Raw genomic sequence first — 25,292 nt, 5'->3', positions numbered from 1 at the left:
GGCCGACTCACCAATGAGAGGGCTTGAAAATCCCGCGCATATACGAGAGAGCGTTAGCAGACGATCGAGCAATTTTACTGCGCAGTTGTATTTCAAACGTCATCAGTAACAGACGTGTGCCGTTGCTTCCCGCGCTTTGTGCGTTGTTTTTAGTGTTCCAAAGCGTACGGGTGTTCTTTTTCGGGTGAGTTACGAAATTTTTATTATTCGTTAAATATTTAGAATTATATCGGGGCCCAAAGATTATACGACGTAGGTTAGTTACTTATTCTGCTTCGTCAAAAGCGTAAGAGGCCTTTCAAGTATTACGTAAGCAAATTTTTAACCCCCCCCCCCCTTCCCCAGCAAAATTTCGTCATCAGATTTGCCCCTCTGAATCCTAACTTATATTTTCATAAAGGTTGGTTGATGTCGTAAGTATTATCCAAACCCCCTCTTGTCATCAAAAGTCAGCAAATCGGACCCCCCCCCCCCCCATCGATGACCCCTAATCATACAATATTGTTGCTTAAGCCGGGTTTTCAAGGAGCATGTTTCCTGTGCCGCGCGCAACGTGATTCGTCCAGCGCGATACGCCGTCCATTCAGCAGTAAGGAAAGCAACATGACTTTTCCTACAGAGCGCAATACGCCTCACAACAGTGCTATACGTCGGGCGTGATTGGCCGACTGCTTCTGGAGGAGTCAAATGCGCCGCGCGTTTTGCCGATGTTCTCTGAGCTCTTGTTTCCTTTCCCTTCAAACCGGAGCATGCAGACGACAGAGTTGCTGATGCCAGGGCCATATATTATAATATAGTCGTGCTGATCTGACGCGCCACGCTAGAAAGCTGGGTTTTCCTAGGAACAGGTTTTCTGTGCGGCGCGCAACGTGTATCGCCTAGTGCGCGACACGTCGTCCACTCACCAAAAAAGAAAGTAGTAGGGCCGTTTACCTACAATACGGCTCACGACAGCGCTTTACGTCGGGCGTGATTGGCCAACTGCTTCTGGAGGACTGGAACGCGCCGGGACTATATTTTCTTGCAAAAAGAAATTAAATTAGAGGTTGCAGCTTATGTAAATGAGAGATTCTCGGACTTTGTTGGTAATGCAACAGCGGAGAATGGGAACTCGTGGAAAGCGTGGCGCATCTGTAAACCCAAAAAGACAATTAACAAAATTAAAACTAGTGACAATAACATTGTAATACGAGCCAAGAAATTGCAGATGCATTTGCACGGGCATACGAGAGGCAATTTACTACAAATAGAACCCAACCGATTACCACTACACAACATAGACTCAAGGTCTCGTTATTTATTTATAACCACTGAGCTATAAGTAAACTGGAGTCTCCCTATACAATAACACAGACGTGTTGACCATAAAATAGAGGTGACCGCATTGGATTGATTTCCGTTGACAAGAGTTTTACTGTATATGCCCAATAATGTTTGTGTATGGGATCTAGGTGGCTAATGGAAGATGTAGAAGTTTGAAGAGTATTCCCAGAGCCACTGGAGAGCAACGTCCCTATGATGTGTGGTGTCATGCTACCCATTGGAATGCATACAGGGCATGAATAGAGGTAAGCAGGCATGGATCCAGGACGATGTGAGGGGCGAATTGTATAAGCTCATTCAATCCTGTATTTTATGTGCCCGACATATTTCCTCATATTACTCTGCTCTTAGGAGGGAGGTCATTTCTATCGCTCTTTTTGAATCTTTGCCTGAGTGAAGGAACTTGTCTTCAGCTACGAATAGAATAGAGTTAGACAATTTCAGCTGCAAATGAGCCAAGGCAGACATTCATATGCAAATGGAGGAGAAGCAGAGTGATGTGTCCAAGAAGTGACTTATTATGTGAGTGGATCTGATTATCTTGTATTTTTAAGGGTCTGACAAGGTCCTTGACAGTGGGATTGCTCCCATCCTTCACTGGATCCACGTTTGGGTGTAAGTGATCTGAAAGAATGTTTACTTACTGGTCACCTTTCATGGTCATCTGTAGCTGTATCAGGAGTCATATCATGTCAATTACACACGTCCCCATACCATGACAATGCTTCCACTAGCTTGAATGGACTTCTGTTTTGCATGCAAGGGACCATGGTTTCACGTGTTTTCTCAATACTCATACATGTCCATCAGCCCGATACAACTGAAAACACCAACAAACCAGCCAATATGTTTCCAGTCGTCAACTGTCTGATAGCGGTGCCGACGAATCTAGGCAGGGTGCATAGTTTTATGTCTTGCAGTCATTGAAGGTCGCCCAAGTGGCGCCGTGGTAAGATGTCTTCTACCATGAATGTTTCAGTCTGGTGTGGTCGGTTCACTGGTCTTGGATGTCGTTGGATTTTTCAACTATGGTCCACGTCTCCTGAGACGAACCAACTTTTTTTATTTTTTTCCATACAAAATGTTACGATCCCCACTATAGAGAATTTATCACTATAGTGTGAAAAGTTTGACTTAGCTGGCCACGAAATATCCCATCCTAGGGCCCTGCTCATGGATGTGTGGCGGGGGCACCTTTATCTTAGAAATGCTGTTACCTATTTCATGAGCAGACTTCTAACCTACATTCAAAGCATAGGTGGAAATAGATTGACTTGGAAGTCTGGGGGACACGATGTCGTATACATTACACATTAGATCAGTCGACTTCACCTTGATGCTGGGAGCAATGCGTCCCCCTCCTCCCATATCTCCACCCATGATTCAAAGTAATGATAACCTGTGATTGTAATAGCAGAAACCTATTCAATGGTTTACTTGGCTGCCTGTTGTCTTATACAGGGTGTAAAACTGTCTTATTATGGACCTTATATGTGAGAGGGTAAAAGCTGTGCTGCATAGACACCCGTTGCATGACAGCACCCTGAGATCAGCGTCACACAGGCAGTTGCTCGGGAGTTGCCTTTTGGGTTTCATCTCCGTGCTTGTTCGAGCTGGGGGTGTGCTCTGGTCGGTTGGGATGAATGATGTGACAGTCTTGCTCTCTAGCTATGGATGGGTGCCTGAATGGGACTCGTGTATAGTGGTGGATACTGCATGGAATTTGGAAGAAGAGCGGGTCTTACTCGAGAGGAGGCCTGGGTGGTTGTCTGTACTAGTGGTAGTATAGAGATGTAACTGATGGTAAGAACTGTAAGGGGTGATAGAACTTGCCAAAACAAACAACTTTCACCATACGATATGGGCATAGCTGCCAAGCCTCCCGAATTTTAGCTTCATCGCTCGACCTCCCGAAAAGTTCTTAAATCTCCCGAATTTTTACGAAAATCACAAAAATCCCTAATTGTCCCTAAAAATTCCCTACTTTGTTAAAAAAAATCCCCATTCATGAAAACAATCCCTAAGGAATTTCTTGTGGGGCATGAAGCCTCTTTTTTTTCCCCTTTCGAAATGACGTCACACGTCGTAAATGGGGAAATTCCCTTTTTAAGGAAGTTTTACAAACCCTCTGATGGTAACAAGAAAGTTGTTTGTCTTATCGTGCAGGGAAATGGCTTAGCAGCCAATAGTCCTGGATAATAATCGAAGATTCTAGTGACGCGCATGTGGTCAAAATTTCTTTTGTTGAAGTTACGTACGTGCGATATAACAAAGCATGAATAATGATAAGCAAAAACATATTTAATCAATTTTAAAGATACTTATTCCGATGAATTTCCTTTCATCAAACGTTCCAGAAGAGGGCCTACTTTTCCTTTTTGTACAAGTTGTGTTACGGACATAAACATCGGTCATGGAAAGACTGCCATCATCACTCATGTGAAATGAAAAAAAAACCATCGAGCAAGTGTCACAAAAAGTCAGTGTTCTTCAAAAATTGACGGTGTTTTCCTTCATCTTCCGATGATTTTGGGGACATTCGCGAAGATTCTGATTGTGTTCACAGCGTTTCTGATTGAACACAATATTTATTTTTACATCATTGAAGTTTTGGCCTCCAATTTCACTTGTTTTTTGCGTAGGAATTTCACATTCCCAAGGGTTTTACTTCCATGTGTGTAAAATCCCTATTTTAATTTGACTTCAGTTTTTGAGTAGGGATTTTATTTCCTACGCTTTAACTTTTATGTTTGGAAAATCCCTATTTTATTTGGAAAAATCCCTATTGTATTTATTAGGGAGTGGTTTTAGCATAAAATATGGGTGTGCGCGAAAATCTCCCGAATTTTCATTTTCAAAAGTTGGCAGCTATGGATATGGGGGTCGGAAAGCAAGCGGCGAGCCATGAGAGGGTGTTTTATCTTGAGTGGATTACATTGCTTTTCGCAGAACAAGCCATTCAGCTGTTATCCATTGCAGGGCCGTCATATCAACTTTTTCCGGGGGGGGGGGCAAAAGCCCATGTACTCAATGTATATGTGTATATATATATTATTTTTTAATGTGTTTTTAAAAGCCGGGGGGGGGGGGACCCCTTTAAATAATGGGCCTGATCCATTGCAGAGTCTGTATGGTTGCTCATTTGATCATTTGTTGTAAAGTTTTCGTTAATAAAGATTTTTTGTCCCTCAGGCACCTTCTCACAGCTTGCTGATTGTTTTCCAACCATACATTTTCTGGCAAAAGTTGTTTTGGCAAGTTCTATCACCCCTTATAGTTCTGACCAGGGGCGTCGGAAGTGTTTCGAACCTGTGGGTGCCCGTCTTGAGATTCATGTAGGAAATTTCGATTTTGAATCAATTCTGTGGGTGCTCGAACCCGCTCTACAAACTTCCGTGGGTGCTCGAGCACCCCAGACTCCGACGCCACTGGTTCTGACAGTGAATTTAGTTGAATCCTGTATAGATGCTGCTGACAGCATCGAGCTACATTGATAGATTCGGAACAGGTGCTGTGTAATGCAGAGATTGGCAATTTTTCCGATGGCCCGGTTGAAAGTCGCCAAGGCCAAATGGATGCTATGGTCAGCGAAAAAAAGAAAATCAACAGCATTGAAAGCATAACAAAAGTGGAAACCAACAATATAATGAATAATAGTATAAATATTCTCGGTTAAAAAAAATATATAACTTCCCCCCCCCCCCCCCCCCCCCAGACTCTCCTTCAAAAAATAAGTCGATCTGAGCATAAGTCTCTCTGTATAGCCAGACTATTTAAAATAATAATCTAAAATGATATTTCTTTACGACACTAAAGGCGGAAAGCATACAAAATGAAAATGTAATTATAAAAGAGAAGTAATGTGTCGAAAAACACATTCCTTAGTAATTGGGAATAATCCTATTGATGATAATGAAATGACGCTACTGGACAAAGAGCAGAAAATGCTGTTATCAGTTTGAATCGCCTGCACTTCAAGGGCCATCTGTAATAGATGGTTCTAGAATATCCAATATGGAAGATTCTAGAAGCAAGAGAGAAGAAACAGCAACCCACTGCCATTATGTTGACAACTTATAACACCCTTGGCGATCTGGATTATACTGCTCCTGTTCCATAGTTTGCATTTCTCCCTTATTTTTCTCAGTGTACATAGCATGAGTGAAATACCAGAATTTTTTTTATCTGGGACTAACCAAAAAAAAAAAATATTTTTCCTTTCTTTACACTTTCTAAGGACAAAGAAACGCATATCATCATTCATCATTTCGATGAATTCAAACAACTGATACACATATTCAGTGATATAATTGGCATGGATCCGGTGAATACAAAGGAGAAATTGTTATCTGTCCCGATTCCTGGAAGCAGTGGTGTTTCCATCACTATGGATGCGACCAAGAAGAAACCAAAAGATAGAGCTGGAGCCAGTAGCATTAAGGTATGGGTCATATTAAAAAAAATTTCAGTGCTAGTTTCTATTATGCATTCCTGTGCTCACTATTGTATTTACAAGACAGGCTTATTGTTATGACGCCATCTAATGTAACCCTTGTATTGATTAGCATTCCGCATATGTCGCTACTGTTTGTGACGTCATCGATCGAGATTGTATATAAACCTGTGCACAGTACTAGCACTACGATTGTTAACCGTTATCATGTGTAACAAATAAATAGTTGTTTACATTCAGCCTCTAAGCCTACCTTTTAACATTTGGCGACGAGGATGTTAACGTACCTGCCGGGATAGCGACTTCTCGCATCGGAAAATTCCTCTGAATATTCGTATGGATTAGCTGGTGTGTGTGATATCAACTGTGTTTGTGTCAAGGTCATGTACCGTGCTTTTTCGGACGCCGGTGTTCCTTCTGTTTCTATTCCCGAGAATCGTATATGGGTATGTTATTTTAGTTAAATCTTGTTTCTCTCTCGTTCGGTTGCGTGCGACTTCATTGATCATGGCTACTATAGGGTCGATTTCGGAGTTCGATATTTCAAATCCAAGTTAATTCGAATTATATGCGGAACACTTAAAATTTTTTTTAGAAGCAAATGAAATCGACGATGAAAATAAAAAACGTGCAACCCTTCTAGCAGTTTGCGGAATAAAGACTTTGTCGATAATTCGTACCCTTGTTTCGCCCAAAAATGTTATGGAATATAAGTTTGGAGACTTAGGACAGAAATGCTGCTGTAATAACTTTAATAAGTCCTCAGAGATATTTCGGCGATTTAAATTTCATAAAAGGGTACAGGGCAAGCATGAAGGTGTGAACTCGTACGTGACCAAACTGAGAAAGCTTGTGGAAGATTGTAATTTCGACAATTCTTTGGCTGAACGCTTGAGGGATCAATTAGTTTGTGGGATGAGAGATGAGGAGGTTCAGAAGAGTCTATTAGCCTAACCTGGTCTCGCGTTGGAAACTGCGATTTCAATGGCTGTGGCATCGGAGATCACTGCCTTGCAGTCTAAACATATCCATCTACAAAATACTTTCTCATCGAGTCCTAGATCATATTTTTGGCGGTGTTGTACTGTAAAAGGTGAAATATTCTTCAACCAATCATTTCGAGCATCGCACACATGCTTTTATTTACATCAGGACCATAAGTTAGAGTGAACAGAGTTTAGTAGTTACATTACCTCAGACATTTTAATTTTCTTTCCCATACGAAATAGCACATCTCGCACTGTATATCGCCCATCTTTAATATTCAAGTTTTTTTTTATACTTTCATGGTTAAGCCCAGTTAATCAAGGTTCTATTGTTTAGCAGTAACAGATTTATGAAAAATAATCAGCTATATACAGGGTGTGATTATAATTAGTTTTGATTCCAAAACTATGTAATAAGTACTGGTCAGAATGACTTGAAAATTTGCATGAATACTCTTGAAGCAATGGAAATTTCTTTCCAAAATGTGCAAGTAGATGATGCTGTACTTGGTCAGCAGTATAATCTATTTCGTGCAACCACATCGTTTCGGCACTTCCACAGCATCAATGTGTGGATGGAACAATTTCTATCAAGATGCATATTGCAATACCAGCAAAGCAGCTACTGAAGACTTATTTTGACAATAACAGGATGGCTTGACACCTGTGTGGCTGGCCGTCAGTTCACCTGACCCTTGCAACTTCTGGCTGTGGGGGGGGGGGGACCTCAAAATGTTATGAACAGTGGTCGGATTGCAAGCTTCAGCTTATCCCCCCTATATGTTAGAAGTTCCTCAGGAATATTAAAGTGGGGGACACGTTTGGTTTAATAAATGTGAATTGCAAGCATATCCGCATCATGACCATGGCATACTCTGATCAAGTTGACTCTGTTGAACAAGAATTTTTGTGCAGAACATATTTAACATTTAAGTTAGTTATTTGTTTGATTACTTCACTTTTTTGTGATGTTTTCGTGAATTATGTAATTGTGTAATGGCAAAATGATAACTTAATTATAACATCACTGGCTGTTGTTTCCATTCTGTGAGCAAATTTCTCATGTGTTGGATGTCATTAATTTTACATTTTAAAGGCCTTTTTTCACTCTCTACTGAATAAAATTATATTCATGCCAATTTTCAAGTCATTCTGACAATCATTCTTTTTTTACAGTGTTTTGAAATCAGAACCTTAGTTATAATCACCCTGTATATCGTAAATCATCACTAATTAATCCACTATTTATAGTTCATTAAATACATTATATTCACCTAATTTTTATAACTTTTGCAAAATAGCTTCCTAATTAAACATACTGAAAGTAACTGGAGAAACCATCTATATATTATGATTAACATTAAAAGAATTTTCAAAAACACACAAAGTAATCCATTTGAGTTAAGCAAAAAATAATTAAATTGCAAAAGTTGGTTTGTGTTAAAATGTATTTATCAATTAATATGGGAATAGTGTTAATTACATTGATAAACATTTTATTTTAATTGTTAGAAGTTTGAATGATTTTTCAGAAACTTTATTGTTTTTAATAATTAAATACTATTTAAAACAAAAAAACTGGTTAAACCAAAAAAAAAAACATTTTTTTTTACCAACCCTGGCCATGTCATTTCTGTTGTAAATAATATGTAATTATTAAAGCATTGTGTGTGTTTATTTTTATTTGTTTGTGTTTTCTCCACACAGACTGCTGTTGAAGTAAAGTATATGATTATCTAACCTTTGTGTTTACAGTGTTATTCGCCGCCTCCCAAATAGTAGTGTCACAAGTAGCTGTAGGAGGATGAGTAGGCATCTAGCGAAGCAAACAGCAAAATTAATTGTCTTTAAACATTCCCTATTTCATTAAAAAAATTTTTTCTTTTCAACATTTTTTTTTTTTTTCAAAATGATACGATACGTTGTAAATAGTGGGGAAATTCTTTTTTTAAGGAAGTTTGACAAACCCTGTGATGGTAACAAGAAAAGTTGTTTGTCTTATCGTGCAGGGAAATAGCTTAGCAGCCAATAGTTCTGGATAATAATTTTAAATTATAGTGACGCGCTTGTGGTCAAAATTTCTTTTGTTGAAGTTGCATAGTGCTATAACAAAACATGAATACACTGATAAGCAAAAAAACAAATATTCAGTTAATTTTAAAGATACTCATTCCGATGAATTTCCTTTCATAAAACATTCCAGAAAAAGGCAAACTTTTTCTTTTTTGTACGGGTTGTGTTAAGGATATAAACATTGTCATGGTAGAAAAACTGACATCACCCATGTGAAATCAAAAAAACATCAAGCAAGTATCACAAAAAGTCACGTATTCTTTAAAAATTAAAGTACTCACGTATTCTTTAAAGGCACTTTTTTGCCCTTCATCTTCTGATGATTTTGGGGTCATTCGTGCAGAATGTTCATTGTTTCAGATTGAACACAATATATTTTTTAGATCACCATTGAAGTTTTAGCCTTCAATTTCATTTGTTTTTTGTGTAGGAATTTTATTCCCAAGGGTTTCACTTCAATGTGTGGAAAATCCCTTTTGTATTTATGAGGGAATGGTTTTAGTATAAAATAATTAAAAAATCTCCCTAATTTTCAACAGTTGGCAGCTTTGGGTTATAAATGCAGGATTACCAACCATTATCATTATACTCTTCCCTGACAAACACAAAGTAAGTAAATGTGAAACATGGCTAATCATTTCTGATACGTTCATGCATTTTGTGTAAATTTTCTCATAAAAGGGATAATGGAGCCGTGTAAAAATCTGGATTTCACAAGGGTGCTGAGAATCGAAAAAGTTTGAAACCCCTGGTTTACATTTTGATGTACAGTCAGTCACAAAAGTCAACATACACCTCTGAAAATGGTGCTTCTGAAGGAATCGTACATTTTGGGGTTAACCTATTATTTTCAGAACTTTGTGTATCAAAAGTGTAACAAAATCTTATTACTGTAAATGACAAATATGTGTCGTTTGATGTTTGTGTGTCTTAGACATTGTACACACCTTTTTGACACAACAGATTATTTCATCATATTAAATTTATTCCGCTTAAAATATAGAAATATTTACACCATGACATTGACAACTAGGAGAGCATAGCTGCGTGTGTGTTTTCTAGCTCTCTCTATCTTCTCTCTGCCCAGTCTGCATTGGCGACCGGCACACGTTATTGGCGACCGCCACATATGAAATAAATTCGTAAGAATATGCAAATTTCATAGAAAACCATGTCACAAAAATCTACATACAGCAAGCACATTTCTGTTGCGTCAAGTGAAATTGTTGTATTTGAGAGGGAAGAAGAAATACTGCTTCAAACAAGGAAAAGCAACTCTGTCACTGTGGGAAAAGTAGGACACTTCTCCCCCCCCCCCCCTTGACAAATAAACCCGACATATTTTTAACCTAGAATAGTCATGTCAAATAAGTGAAATTTGTTAAATGTAGAGATAATTGTGTTTGTCGTGTGAATAATTATTGAGCTTCTGTCTTTATTTTATTGTGGAAGGCTGAACCGAATCTCGTGGTCATATAATTTTTTTCCCCTTGTGTTATTATTCCGTCGGATATTCAAAAACGTCAAGGATCTGAACCACAGATCGTTTGTGTAGAGTGGACACATACTCTTTATGCATCACACTGTATTTGTTTGTCGGGAAATCCTAAATATTAAATGCTTTGCTTTGACATCTCAATCTTTTGAGCTCAATAACAAATTCCTTGAATTTCTCTGATTCTTCCTGTAAAATTTTGAGAAATTCAGAGTTAAATTGAACAAGAAAATGCTTGTTCTTTTGAATAATATATCCTTTCTTTTGTGAGAGAGAGACACCTAATGATTCACTGATAATCAAAGATATCATCGCCATATTGATGAGTCAGTTTTCTTGTTCCCGCACAAACGTACATGTAAAAGGAAGATAAGATTCCTTTTCTTTTTTTTCTTTCTCTCTCACTGTTCGTAATCCGTTGTATATTTTTTTTTATATATTTGAAAAGCCGATTTTTTTCGCCTTTTGCATATTCTGAGTTTTTTTTTTAAATAAGGGAAGCAAACATTTTTGTTAATCTAGAGTTAAATCATTTTGAGACCGTGTGAGTATTTCAATTTTAAAATTTAATTTCCCCCCCCCCCTTTTCTCTGTTTCCGATGCTTTGGAAAAAAAAAGACTTGTGTTGTAAAATATTGTGAGGGAGAGAAACTTTTTTGAAATAATGTTATATATTGATTGAATTTATTCTCTGTCATCGAGAAAATGTTGAATTTGAATTTTTTTAAGAATTTCCTTTGTTTGGATTTAAATTTTTCGGCATGTCACGAAACAAGAATATTTATATAGGATGTTGCATATCGTTGGAAAGCTTTTTTTCCCCACACAATGTTAATGTTTTTTTGATTTTGATGAATATTTGTGCATTTAATCCTGAAATCTTATATTGAAAATTATTGTTGTCATTATAAACTTTGCTGAAAGCCGTTCATTTTCTTAAATCGACCCTGTATTGAGAGATGGTTTTTCTTTTGGTTTCATGTTTGTGTTCGCGCCTCGTGATACAATTGGGGAAAATTTTGGATGATGCAGTTAGCGCGACGAATTAGAGGGTGCGCTTTCTCAAGTCCCGCCCATTACTCAATTTACATATCACTGAAAAACTTTGGAGGCGTGCAGTTCATTGGGACCAGTTGCACGAGAAAGTGTGGTCCCTCCATTGAAGAATTCCCCCCCCCCCCCCACGAAACTCAAAGATCCCCTGACAGTCAAGTCCCAAGTCAAGTCACTCAAACCCCATTTAATTTAAAACTGCCAAAAGTCGTAACATTTTACTTGAAGATGTAAGTTCAAGAAAAACAGCTATAAAAAAAAACGATATGAAGATTCATTTCGCCATATCAGTTGCTCCCAACTGATCCAGGAGGAAAGTTCACCGGCTGTTACACCTTTGTACCAAATGCAAGGAACCCAGGAGCAACTAGCAGTCATATAAGATGAAGCCCAGCAGCTGTCTCTTGCAGTCCAGTCTAAGGATACTACTTCATCCATGTCCACACTACCCCGAGTGGTAGTACAGATGGAGAACTTTGATGCTCCGACATCGTAAAGCATATGCACGGACCGTCACTTCAGCAGATACAGAGGACATTTATCGTTCAAGTGTCCAGTGGCCAAGCAGATCCGCTCGTCTAAGGATGACATGAAATAATGAACTGTCCGTACTGAGTGTTCAAGTTAAAGGGAATTGTTCATCGAAATCCGGTTGTCAAGAATGAAGTGACCTTAATATGGGAGATAGTGAGTAAATTTTCTCTTTCAAATTTTGTTGAGTGGTTGAGCAAAACCAAACTGCAGCGATATTTAGTTGTTTTGCACCCAAATAATTTTTAATTTTTCGATAAGTAAAGTATTTCAGCATCTATTTTTTTTTTTTTTTTTTGGTATTTTGTTTTTGGTTATATGTATTAAAAATTAAAGAACCTAATGTGCATTTAGACCTCTGTGTGTTGACAATTTCCTTTTGTTTTTGTGACTGACTTGTTAGGGTTGTAGTGCCCTATTTCATATTTATTTCAGGAGAATTACTCACCAACACGTAAAGGGTTGTTGCAGGCGTGGTAACAATGTAAAAATGGTACCCCACTAATATGATCACCAGGCCAAAAGTTTTCTTTCTTGGGGTACTGTCAACTTAAATAGTACTCAGTAACAACTTTGCACCACAACATAATTGGTACCGTGAAAAAACAACCATCACATTGGTGTCGTACCAATTACCACCGTCACATCTGTACTTGTACTAGGCTCATATTGCCTTTGTTCTGATGTTGAAATGGCTCTGTGGAGAGGGATTTCTGTTGACATAAGAAATGTGATTAAGTTGCGAACAGAAGGAAAATCTTATGGTGAGATTTCGAAAATTATTGGAAAAAGCCGTTCCAGTGTCCAAACCATTGTCAGAAATTACAAATCAACCGGAAATGTGTTTAATAAACCTCGCTGTAGTCGTCCAAGGCTTTTGGATAATCGAGATGTACGATGGATTGTTAATAAAGTCAAGTCGAATCCGAAATTATCCGCTCCCAAATTGACGTAGCATATTGCATCAATGACCAACAGCACTGTGCATCCTGAAACTGTCAGACGAATTGTCCGATCAAAAGGATTTCATGGAAGAGTTCCAAGACTAAAACCTCTGATTTCCACTGTAAATCAGAAGAAAAGGCTCTATTTTGCTAAACAGTATCATCAAAAGGATTTCGATTTTTGGAAAAGTCTTATTTACAGATGAAAGCAAATATAATTTCGGTAGTGACGGTCACGGAAAAATTTGGAGAAGGAAAAATGAGGAAATGAAACCTGAAAATCTTACTCCAACAGTCCAGCATGGTGGAGGGAGTGTATAGGTTTGGGGATGCATGTCAGCGTCTGGAGTAGGGAAATTGTCCATCTTACCTTTTAATGAAAACTAGTCTCCAATACCTCAAGATACTGCGAGATAATTTGCAAGCATCTGTCGACAAATTAGGTCTCTGAAGCCAATGGATCTTCCAACAGGATAATGATCCAAAGCATACTGCAAAGATTGTGAAGGAATGGCTCCTTTACACGGTACCTAGACAGCTTCATTCACCTCCTCAGTCACCTGACTTGAATCCCATTGAACACTTATGGGATGAACTCGAGAGAAGAGTTCGCAAGTATAGTGTTACCAACAAAGCATATTTGAAACAGACATTGTTGAAAGAGTGGTCCAAACTTACAGCGGATATAACAGAAAACCTAGGTTAGTCCATGCCCAGGAGGTTGGATGCCGTTATTGAATCGAATGGAGGTCTTACAAAATATTAATTTTTAATTCAAATGTAAAAATCGTGCATATTAATAAACTTTTCACCCATGTATGTAGGCTTTTGTGACGTTATTTTTAAATTTGTTTTTTTTAAATAAATATCAATTTGATGTTGTTCATTTCTATAAAAAACATGTTTGAATTGTTCAATGTTCGAATAAAAATAGGGTGAAATCTTGATTCTTTTTTGTTTCTTCAATAATGTTATTTTTAAGGATGTATGTAGACTTTTGTGACTGACTATATCTTTTGATTATATTTCTAGTTTGGTGAACGTAAACTGCAGTTAGATGATGTCGATATAAGTTTATCTGAATTCCAATCTTGGATTGATGAAGCTGGTCTCATCAAGACATTCTCTCCAAGTGAAGTTAGGTCATCATTTCTCAAGTTCTCCCGGTAAGTCAATGTGCATACTTCAGTAGTTTCCATTAATTATTTAAAGATGCATGTTATACATGCATCTCTCGAGGGCACCCCAAGACTCCTAAAAGATATCTAAAATCGATGAGAGATTTCCCAGTAACATGATGCAACAAATAGAATTATTTTATTTTTTGCTATTGGCATGTTACTCTGGAATATATGTTGTGTCAACAGTGAATGATAGGGACTAAACATAAAAGCAAAAGTATATGTTAATGCCTGCCACTAGAAAACATGTAATTTACATATAACAGTCAAAATGACTGCTCTTAGCCGTTCTAGGTGTAAACGTCAATATCTCCCAATCAAAAATTTCAATGTCTTCCAATTTTTTTTCACAGACAAGTACAGAAATAATGAAAAGTCGCTAAAAACTGAGTGTGTGTACGTCAAATACTGTCTGGGTTAAAGCATTTTTAAAACTGAAAACTGTCTGCTTCGGCTGATCTAGTGTCAAGCAGGGTATGGTTTAACAGAGGTAAAAATATAGACGCGAATGGGTCAAATTTCAAGGATTACACAACAGTATATTATATCCACAGTGTATGTTATATGTGAGGTATGCCATAAAGTGTATTATAATATATATATGAATTTTTTTTTTTTCTATTCAAAGTTATAAATCAAGAATCAGCATTGCCAAATTCCAAGCTGTACTGAAGCACATGATTAAAGAATTCCAAGTTTGATACAGTTCAACAGAAGCTTCTGGATGTGGAATGCCCAGTTTACGAGGTACAGAACGTATTCCAAATTAGAATATTACAAATAGGAAATCAAAAATATGTGTGTATAATAATGACTACACTTTTAGATACTCGGACCTTACAGCGCTCCTATTTTTCAGGAATGTGTCCTACTTACCTACTTTCGTCGCAGTTGTCCTATTTTTATCCTAATTCTCTATAACTATTTCTATTTTATTCTTTCGTGTTTTTTTTCAGTGAGGAAAGCGAGTCTGTTTGGGAGATCAGTCGCTGTAAATAAGGAGGCAAAAAAGAGAAGAGTGGGTAGGGACAGGCCCTGTCCTTACACGAAAGACTAGATTTTTTTTCTCTCCCTGTATCTCGTAACGAGCGTGCAAAGCAGAGTTTTCCTAGTAGACATTTTGTGCCTCGTGAACCAAACCGGATCATTTTGCTTCAGCAGAAATGTATTACATAATCACGCTACGCATTTTGTTCATCAAGCATGGCACATCAGAGCAGCGATATTGTAGTATATGGCCCTGGGGTCAGCTACTCTATTGGCTGCATGCTCCGGTTTGAAGGGAAGGAAAAGGGAACAACAAAAATGAAGAGAAGATCGGTGAAACGTGCGGCACACAACGCATTCAACTCCTCCAGAACCAGTCCGTCAATCACCCCACGACGTAAAGCGCTGTCGTTAACCATATTGCGCTCTGTAGGAAGACAGTCGTACAGCTTTTCTTATTGGTGAGTGAATGCCGTGTCACGTTGTGCGCGGCATAGAAAACCTGCTCTTAGGAAAACCCGTCTTTATGGGACAGAGCCCAAGCCATGTCTGGTTTTACGGGGAGGAGACGAGCCCATTAGCTGCTCTCTGAATGCAGCTTTTTTTTTTACCATCAGGAAATAACTTTCAGGTGTCTTTATGTTCGGGGTCATACAAGTAGTACATCAACATCGATGGGGGGGGGGGGGTTCTGATTTGCTGACTTTTGATAACAAGTGGAGGGTGTGTTAGGATTGTTTACTTCATCATCCACCCTTTACAAAAATATGAAATATTCTTAATATCTTACTCTGTGCGCCAAAATACGAAAAGTTTTACTTTTTGTTAGTTTGTGGGTACCTGAACTAACATCCTCCCTATTGAGTCCCCTACAGAGTCACTTTAGTGATCTCTAAGTGCTTAACGGATCCAAGTGTTCTGGACCTGTGCCACACATCATTCAAGTGATCTGGGAATGGGCCGTGGATAACTTGAGTGATGTAGAACCACACAGGTGGCTGCACCAGTGCTCTAAAGCTCCCACATGTCACTCAAGGATCTCTAAATGTGAGGCGATTATCACCTACTTTTCATCTGTCACCCCCCGCCTCCCAGAATATCCCAAGACGGCAATTATGGCTCCCAGTTGAGAATCACTGCCTTAGTTCAGGAAAAAACTTCTGTAGTATATAACCTATAGGGCTGTCTTAAGGGCATCGTGGGCCCTCGGGCCAAGTGATTTTTTCTGAGGCCCTACCTGGCAAATTCTCAAAATTCAACTACTAGTTTTTCTGAGGCCCCTCTCCTCTTGAGGTCTCTGGGCTGTGCCTATGCGTTAAGGTGACCCCTGGTAGTATGCCCAAGATATTGTTTCTACAAAATCTTTGAATACATTTTGGATTGTCTTAATTCATTTCAGGAAAAACTCAACGAGACAAAAAGGCTGGAGGCATTTCTTCATGATAATTACCGTTTATTCAAGTAACATCATACTAAGGGCCTCAGCATGACCCAATTCCAGACTTGGATTAAAGAAGCTGGTTTGCATATTCAGAATGATGACATCAAGAAAGCTTACAAGATCAAGATAAACGGTAACTCTGAAATTAATTATTTCAGCGGCTTTTTTAACTTTTTTTGATTTGCATTAAAAACTGTCACATATTGTAGATCACTAAACCTCATTCCCATCGAGTTTGTTGACTTGAAAAGTCGCAAAAAATTTTTACTCCTACTCGAGTCCAAGCTGATTTAAGTCCAAGTGAGAAATACTCGGATCCATCGTCAAAGAGCTCAGGCGGAAGGCCGGGCTCTTTAGTTAGAGACGTGCAGGCTATAGAGAGTGAAATAGGATGAGGCATGGAAAGAAGGAAGCCGTCGCCGGGAAAGGAATTTATAGGGTCGTCCGAAAGTGGAGATAGAGACCGTGAGTCATCAAAAGAGCTGACGGGTGTCAAGCATCGAAAGGGTAAGTGTTGCATTTATTCAGAGCGCCCGACGATCAATTTTATTTTGGCGGGAAATTGCTTAAAATGGAAAGGGATTACATATGCGCACTCGGTCATACGCCGTCGGTAAATGTTAAGGCAGCCTGGGCAAAACTAATAACTGTCACCAGGTATGCAAATCAAGATGCTGATAATTTTCACGAGATTGTATTTGACTGTTTTCAAACACTGATAGTAGAATTAAACAGGCAATATGATGAACAACTGCCAATAGGTAGTTCTATATGTAGCGATCCTGAGAGGATCAGAAAGTTGATAGACGGTTATTATAAGTGTATGGAATCTAAAAGCAGTAAAGGGATGTTGAAAAAACAGAGGGATCTGGTTAAAAAAGTAGTAACTTTTTTTCGAAATGACTGTCACAAAATCCCAGGTAAAAAAATAGAAAAAAATCTAAAGCAGTAAAAGATGATAGTGTTTTTTCAGAGGTGAATTACTCGAGCTCAGAATCTTTTTCTGAGGGAGAATCAGGTAAGTCGAAGGGTGTATTTAGTCCAAAGGGTTTTTCATACACTACGGTGCAAAAAAATAATAGTGAAAAAGTCAAAGAGTGTCTCGCGGAAGGAAAAAATCAGAATTTAACTGATATTCAGTGCAACAGAAATGAGGAAAGTGTCACAAGTAGTGAAAAAGGGAAAAAATAGTGGAAAACACACACGATATTGGAAGCTGCACGGCATTGACCAATGATAAAGGTTTGGAGATAGCGAAGACAAATAAAGAGGTAAAGATAACTCCAGCAGAGCAAAAGGAGAGGAGTACAGAGGTACAAATATATGACTCTGGACTAGGGGCGCATAATTTTGAAGAAAACAGTAATGAAGTTGCAAAAAATCATAGTAATGAGGAAATACAAGAAAATAATAGTCAGATGGTAAATAAATCAAGGAATAGTGCCAAATTTGGTTTTTCCTTCAAGAAGCTAGAAGGAGTGGAATCATTAAGTGATGAAAGTGATCAAAATACTGAGAGTGATGAAGAACAAAACTGATTTCAAACCATACTTAACAAAAGAACAAAAAAAGCAGACAGGAGGAAATATAAGCCTCCAGACATATATTTGACTCAATTGGAAAATTGGATAACTCTGAGGAGTAAATTATATCAGATATGTGAAAAAAGTTTTAAAGGAATACAAAGAAGAGGTGATTGGGTACTGCAAGTGGAATGCATAAAGGACTGGGCAAAAGTAAAACAATTTCTAAATATCAATGGATATGAGTTTCACAGCTTCAAATTGAAGGAAAATGAATCAATAAAAGTAGTGATAAAGAATATACATGTATCGTGCACCACAGAAATAATACAGGAAAGTTTGGAAGCATTAGATTTTGAAATTGACTCAATTAACAGACTGGTGAGCTTCAGAAGCAAAATGGTAGTTATTGAGATGCCAAAAAATAAAAATAATGAAAAAATATTCAGGCTTGATAGCCTTTTAAACATGGCAGTAAGAGTAGAGACATTTAAAAGACGTGGGGGACCAGTTCAATGTTTTCGATGCCAGAGGTTCTATCACAGCCAGACCAGCTGTAATAATGCAGCTAGGTGTATGAAATGTGGGCAAGGACATATGACCCACGAATGCTTGAAGAAAAAAGATGGTCCAGGTTCGTGTGCAAACTGCTTAGGGAATCATATCAGTGCTTGGTCAGGATGCAAAATGAATCCAAGAAATAAAGGACTGAGGTGGTATGATCAAGGGGGAAAAAACAATGCAACAAGTGATCGTAAAGGTTTCCCGAAGAATATAACAAAAATACCAATAAGAACTAATCAAGATTCAGGATGGACAGTTCCAAAAACAAACATTCCTCAGGCACAAAGACAAATTCAACAAGGGGAAAAGAATCGAAAGGAAATAGCAAATGTAAAAAATTATAAAGTATGGATAAATCCTAACTGGCAAAAGAAAAAAAATCTTTTGACAAGACAGGGAAAAAAAGCAAGAAAATGATAGGAATGCTGAAAAAACAGCAGATAGAGAAGAAAATTTTTGGGAACACAGGAAAGAAAAACAAGATACAGATAAATTTGCAAAAAGGGAAATGAAATCATCAGAAGCAAGAACATCTGTTAAGAGGAAAGACAGGCGAGAAAGGGAGGAGGAAAGAAATGACGAAGATGAAAATTCAAGTAATTTGAACTTTATCATAGAAAAAATAACTAAAATAGCCATGAAATATATATGGAAATTTCTGGCTGCACAAAGTAATACAGAAAAAAAAGAAATACTGACAGAAGTATTTAAGCAAATCACAAACACTTTTACAATGAACGAGAACAGACCCTTGGAGGTGATTCACTGGAATGCAGATGGACTAATTAACAAAATAGCAGAATTGAAAGAAATACTCATAGATAGGAAAACGGATATTTGCTGTATAAGCGAAACACACTTAAAACCAGGATGGCAGGCAAATATCCAAAACTATAATTGTGTGAGAAAAGACAGAGTGGATGGAAGGAAAGGAGGTGTGGCAATATATATCAAAAATAATTTTAATTATGGAAAAATAAGTACTACAGCTTCCTCAACAACAGAAACAGTAACAGTGGATATTGAGTATAAGGATAAAAAACTGATAAGTTACTGCCATCTACAAGCCACCGGGTAATTCGATAGATCTAGGGCTGTTAAAATAAATTATGGACTGTAATCACACAAGTGTAATAATGGCATAGCTGCCAAGTCTCCCGAATTTTAGCTTCATCGCTCGATCTCCCGAAAAGTTCTTAAATCTCCCAAATTTTTACAAAAATCACAATCCCTAATTGTCCCTAAAAATTCCCTACTTCATTAAAAAAATCCCCGCTTATGAAAACAATCCCTAAGGAATTTCTTGTGGGGCATGAAGCCTCTTTTTTTCCCTTTCGAAATGACGTCACACGTCGTAAATGGGGAAATTCCCTTTTTAAAGAAGTTTTACAAACCCTCTGATGGTAACAAGAAAGTTGTTTGTCTTATCGTGCAGGGAAATGGCTTAGCAGCCAATAGTCCTGCATAATAATTGAAGATTATAGTCACGCGCATATGGTCAAAATTTCTTTTGTTGAAGTTACGTACGTGCGATATAACAAAGCATGAATAATGATAAGCAAAAACATATTTAATCAATTTTAAAGATACTTATTCCGATGAATTTCCTTTCATCAAACGTTCCAGAAGAGGGCCGACTTTTCCTTTTTGTACAAGTTGTGTTACGGACATAAACATCGGTCATGGAAAGACTACCATCATCAGTCGTGAAGTGAGAAAAAAAAAACATCAAGCAAGTGTCACAAAAAGTCAGTGTTCTTCAAAAATTGACGGTGTTTTCCTTCATCTTCCGATGATTTTGGGGTCATTCGCGCAGAATGTTTGTTCACAGCGTTTCTGATTGAACACAATATTTGTTTTTACATCATTGAAGTTTTGGCCTCCGATTTCACTTGTTTTTTGCGTAGGAATTTTATTCCCAAGGGTTTAACTTCCACGTGTGTAAAATCCCTATTTTAATTTGACTTCAGTTTTTGAGTAGGGATTTTATTCCCTTAACTTTTATGTTTGGAAAATCCCTATTTTATTTGAAAAATCCCTATTGTATTTATCAGGGAGTGGTTTTAGCATAAAATACGGGTTTGCGCGAAAATCTCCAGAATTTTCATTTTCAAAAGTTGGCAGCTATGTAATGGGTGATTTTAACTGTAAAGATATTTCATTTGGTTGTAAAAATTTTCAATCGCCAAGGAAAAATACTCAAAAGGTTTTGTGAGACAAAGAATAAGAGTGCATACAACTGAAGATCCAACGTATTTCCCAAGAATTATGGCAAATCAGCCAGATATACTTGACATCATGTTATCCAAAAGACTTAATATTTATGTTGAACCTAGAGTGCTAAATGAACTGGATTCTGATCACTTACCAGTTGAAATAATCATGGACTTTTCAATAATGCACAAAAAGGTAGTAAATAGGATCACAAATTGGAAAAAATTTCAAGAAAAACTCCAACCGGCACCGATCCTTACAGCAAACCAAAATACAAAAGAAGAAGCGGAGGAAATGATTGAGATAATAACAAATCAAATTTTAGATTCAGTAAAATATGCAACTAAAGAAAAAATTGCACATCCAAATCAGGGTTGGCAGGTTTTTGACACGTGACAGTTTTTGACAGTTTAAACCGCAGTTTAAACTGTCATGTCAAAAACCTTTGTCAAAAACTGTCAAAAACCTCAAATATTTCTTTTCGATATAAAAATTCCCATTGAAAATGCACACGTTAATTGCATGTAATGTTTAAAGTGACTATGTTATACAAAGAATAAATATTTAATAAGATTCTAAAATAATTTTCTACTCCCGACAGAATTATTTTGGACAATGTTTTTTTTTTTCTTATAAAATTTGAATAAAGCATAACATGAACATTGAAGGGAAAACTGTGGAACGATTTGACATTCTTTGATTCAAGATGATTCTTGACCTTCCAAAATTTCTTCAACTGCTTAGTTTATATCAATGCATATATATATCTGCTGTACTCTTTTTACAACAGATAAGTGTTTAAAAAAGTTTATTACATCATGTATGTAATGTTGATTTCTGTTATTATTAAATTATCTAGATAACCACTGATACTTAAAACAATACTCTTATTGCACATAACATTGAAATAAATCTAGCGATCAAAATACTAAATTGTAGGACTAAAATGTCATTTAATTTGGCAATGCTAGCTTGTATATGTCAAACTTGGTTTATTCTTACTTTTGCACTATGATATGGTACATTTACTAGTATTTATAATGCAATGGTTTTCCAATTGAAACTGTATTCAAACATGCAAAACAAATGCTTTGGGTATCAAGTCTTGTCAGCTCTGCTTTGGTTGAAAACACTCTTTAAAGCTGTGTGAATTTATACACCCTGATCTAAGAAATTTTTAGGAGAAAATAAATGAGTTTAGTTAGTGCATTAACAGATGCTGCGTTAGAAATTTTATATGGAATAAAATTTTGGGCAGATCAGAAAATTTAAAATATCAAAATATATATTTTTCCTCAGTAATTATAATTCTGAATATAAAACCCTTTAATCTAAATGAAAGTAAGTATTTTGTTATTTAACATATCTATCAAGTTAGTAAAAACTATTTGACATCATTGACAGTAAGATTTTGATAGTTTTAATACCAAGTTAGTTTCTGGGGTGAAAAACCTAACCCTGATGCCCTATCATACATATTTTGAATAAGCAGCTCTAATCCACTTAACAAATTGAACACAGGTAATGAGTAGCTTAAATAAATAAACCATAAAATTATATTTTATATGTTCTAGACTCTTATGTTGAAGAATTCAAAATTGCAAATTATAATTAATATTTTGTTTTAATTATTGTAATAAATTAATGTTTAAAAATAAAACATTGTAATATGCCAAAAAGTAAGTTTTTCATCATGTTGTACACCTATTATGTTCAAAACATTATCAAAAGGCATTCATTTAGGTTTTTGACGGTTTAAACCAGTTTTTGACAGTTTAAACCAGTTTTTGACGCTTGTCATGTCAAAAACCCAACCCTGATCCAAATCCTCTGGGGCTTCCAAGATGGATAAAGGAAAAAATCAGGGAGAAAAACAGACTACGTAAAATGTGGCAGAGAACATGGAATTGGGAATTTAAAAGGCAATACAACAGAAAGGCAAAACAAGTTAAAAAAGACATAGATGAACATACAAACATGAGATTTTCACAATGGCTTGAAGAGGCTTCACCACAAGATGGTGATTATACCAAGTATACCATAGAATGAAAAATAAAAGAGATAAATTACCACCAATTAAAAATGCAGAAGGAGTGATAGTGTATAGTAATGCAGAAAAAGCAAAAGAATTTGTTAAGATCTATGAAAAACAGTTTTCGCCAAATAGAACTATAAATCAAAATTTCGTTTGAAATATTGAATCAGAGATAAATGATTTTCTGGAAAATGAAATCCCAATAGACTATATTGTTTTCAGACCCATTACAATAGAAGAAAATATAGCAAGTATCAAGCCAAGGAAGTCACCTGGATATGATAACATTACATCAAAAGCAATAAAATTAGCAACACCGAATGTAATTATATCAATAGTAAATACTTTTATTTAATCATGGAAACAGCACATTTCCCAAGCATGTGGAAAAAAGCAATAATAAAAGTAATACACAAAGCTGGAAAACCCAAAGAAGAAGCAAGTTCATACAGGCCAATAGCCTTGTTGCCCTATTTGTCCAAGTTATTGGAAAAATCAATAACTACAAGAATTGTGGAAACAACAAATCGACTCAAACTTGGGCGGCTGGAGCAATTCTGATTCAAGACCATGCATGGAACATGTCATCAATTACTAAGGGTAATAGAATATGTTCAAAGAGCTAAAATAAGGAAAGAGTACACAGTAGCAGTGGCATTGGACTATAGCAGGGCTTTTGATTGTATATGGCAAGCAGGACTACTTCACAAAATGATAACTAGAGGTTATCCACCAATTATTATCAAATTTTTGTCATCATATTTCTCAAATAGAATTTTTCAAGTGCAAATTGGAGAAGAAAAATCAGAAGTGGGAAAGATTACAGCAGGAATTAATCAGGGGTCCAACTTAGGTCCATATATTCATAACATATTCATGGATGATTACCCAATCATGACCAATGGACTTTTGGCAATGTATGCAGATGATGTAATACTAATGACATCAGACGAAGAACAACAAAAGGCATTAAAACAGGTTCAAGATGAAATATATAAAATAGAACAATGGAATTATTTCAACAAGGCGAAGTTAAACCCAGGAAAATGTGAAATGGCATGGTTTTCTTCTAGAGTTCTGCCAATAAATACTTTCGTTAATATCATGGGTCATATGATATTCCCTTCTGAAGGAATAAAATATCTTGGAGTATACATGGACAATAGGCATGTGGCAAACAGAATTAAACATGCCACGATAAACATTGATCAAATTCTGAGATTCTGCAACCCCAGAACAAAATTAAGCATGAAGAACAAAATACTAATGTACACACAAGTAATCAGACCATCGTTATTGTATGCTGCACCGGCATGGGCTTATGCCTCGAAGGGAAACATCTATGTACTACAAGTGTTTCAAAATAAAGTTCTGAGAAGGTTCACAGGAGCACAGAAATATTTTAAGGTAATAGATCTACAAAAAAAAAAATTGAATGTGGAATCAATTTACAAATATGTGAAAAGAACAGCAAAAAATTTCTTCAATAAGTTGGAAAACTCAAATATTAATCATTTCCAAGAATTAGTTACATACAGCTATGAAGAAAGAATGAGACATTTAAGACCAAAAAATTTACTGATGACTCGGTACAAAAAGGAGTTTTGAAAAAGTAAGTATAAGAGGAGGGAAGTCTAATAGAGACACATACAGGTAATCATGTAAATAGGTAAGTAATGACAGGATTATAAGATTTTTTACTATAAAAAATTATATTGTTGGAAAAAAAAAAATCCAGTGTCATTAATTTAGATCATTTTGTAAATAGTCAATATACCTCTTAAGAGATTTAACAGGTAAAGGGTTAAATAGATCTAACAAAGAAAAATTAGATCATTTTTTGACATATATAATTATAATCGCATATAGTCGCATAATCAGTATTTATAGTGAGAATATATATTTTGTAATTTTGAAGATAATTGCAGATGTTTGTATTTCATGATTAGAATTAATGGGAAAAAAAAAAAAGAGAGAGAAAAATTTGAAGGTAAATGATACATGAATAAAATAGCAGAAATATTTTGAAAATGAACCATGATACATGGATGAATTTGGGAAGGTAACCCAAAGATGGAAAATAAAATAAAGATAGATAAAACGAAGAGTTGATTAACATGGATCCTACGGGCAATGACTGAGTGCGTAAGAAATAGTGATAAAGTTTATTAAGCTTTTCCTGGGGAACTGCAATCGGCAGTAATTATAATGCAAAAAAAAAAAAGTTACCCAAAGTCCTTTAATCGACCACGCCAGTAGTGGTCACAATGATGAAGGAGATGTAGACCATTAGTAAAAATGGGTCTGGCGCTCTGTTTAACTGTTTCACGGTCACTAAACCTAGAAATTGCCACCTATTTTGTAGAATATTTCTTCTGATTGCGAGCTGATAAATGCTTCTCCCTCCCAATACAAAATAATAAAAATAAGGAAGAGAAAGAAAAAATACACAATTATTCTGTAAGGCCAGCTGACCCCACAGGTTCGTT

General features: G+C 36.6%; 1 protein-coding gene across 4 annotated transcripts in view; it reads left to right on the top strand.

Moving 5' to 3' along the window:
• Window positions 1-67: 67 nt before the first annotated feature.
• The window catches only part of LOC149089682 (uncharacterized), a 30,156-nt gene continuing 4,931 nt past the window's right edge, over window positions 68-25,292 (top strand). For 3 of the 4 annotated variants that reach the window (XR_016193240.1, XR_016193245.1, XR_016193251.1), the window contains exons 1-5: window positions 68-184; window positions 5,561-5,764; window positions 13,891-14,024; window positions 14,668-14,786; window positions 16,426-16,600. Coding sequence is in view for 1 of the 4 variants with exons in the window: in XM_089236618.1 (XP_089092744.1) it covers window positions 5,639-5,764; window positions 13,891-14,024; window positions 14,668-14,740 (333 nt within the window). In the remaining 3 variants the exon portion in view is untranslated. Of the gene's footprint in view, window positions 185-5,560; window positions 5,765-13,890; window positions 14,025-14,667; window positions 14,788-16,425; window positions 16,601-25,292 lie in introns of those variants that run through there. The other variant, XM_089236618.1, reaches the window with a different exon arrangement.

Source organism: Pholcus phalangioides, unplaced genomic scaffold, assembly GCF_987345545.1.
Source record: "Pholcus phalangioides strain wild (caught in Gottingen) unplaced genomic scaffold, Ppha-v1.0 ptg000001l_1, whole genome shotgun sequence".
NCBI classification, from domain to species: Eukaryota; Metazoa; Arthropoda; class Arachnida; order Araneae; family Pholcidae; genus Pholcus; species Pholcus phalangioides.
Note: the sequence above shows the minus strand (reverse complement) of the source record. Positions and strands in the feature narration are given on the sequence as shown.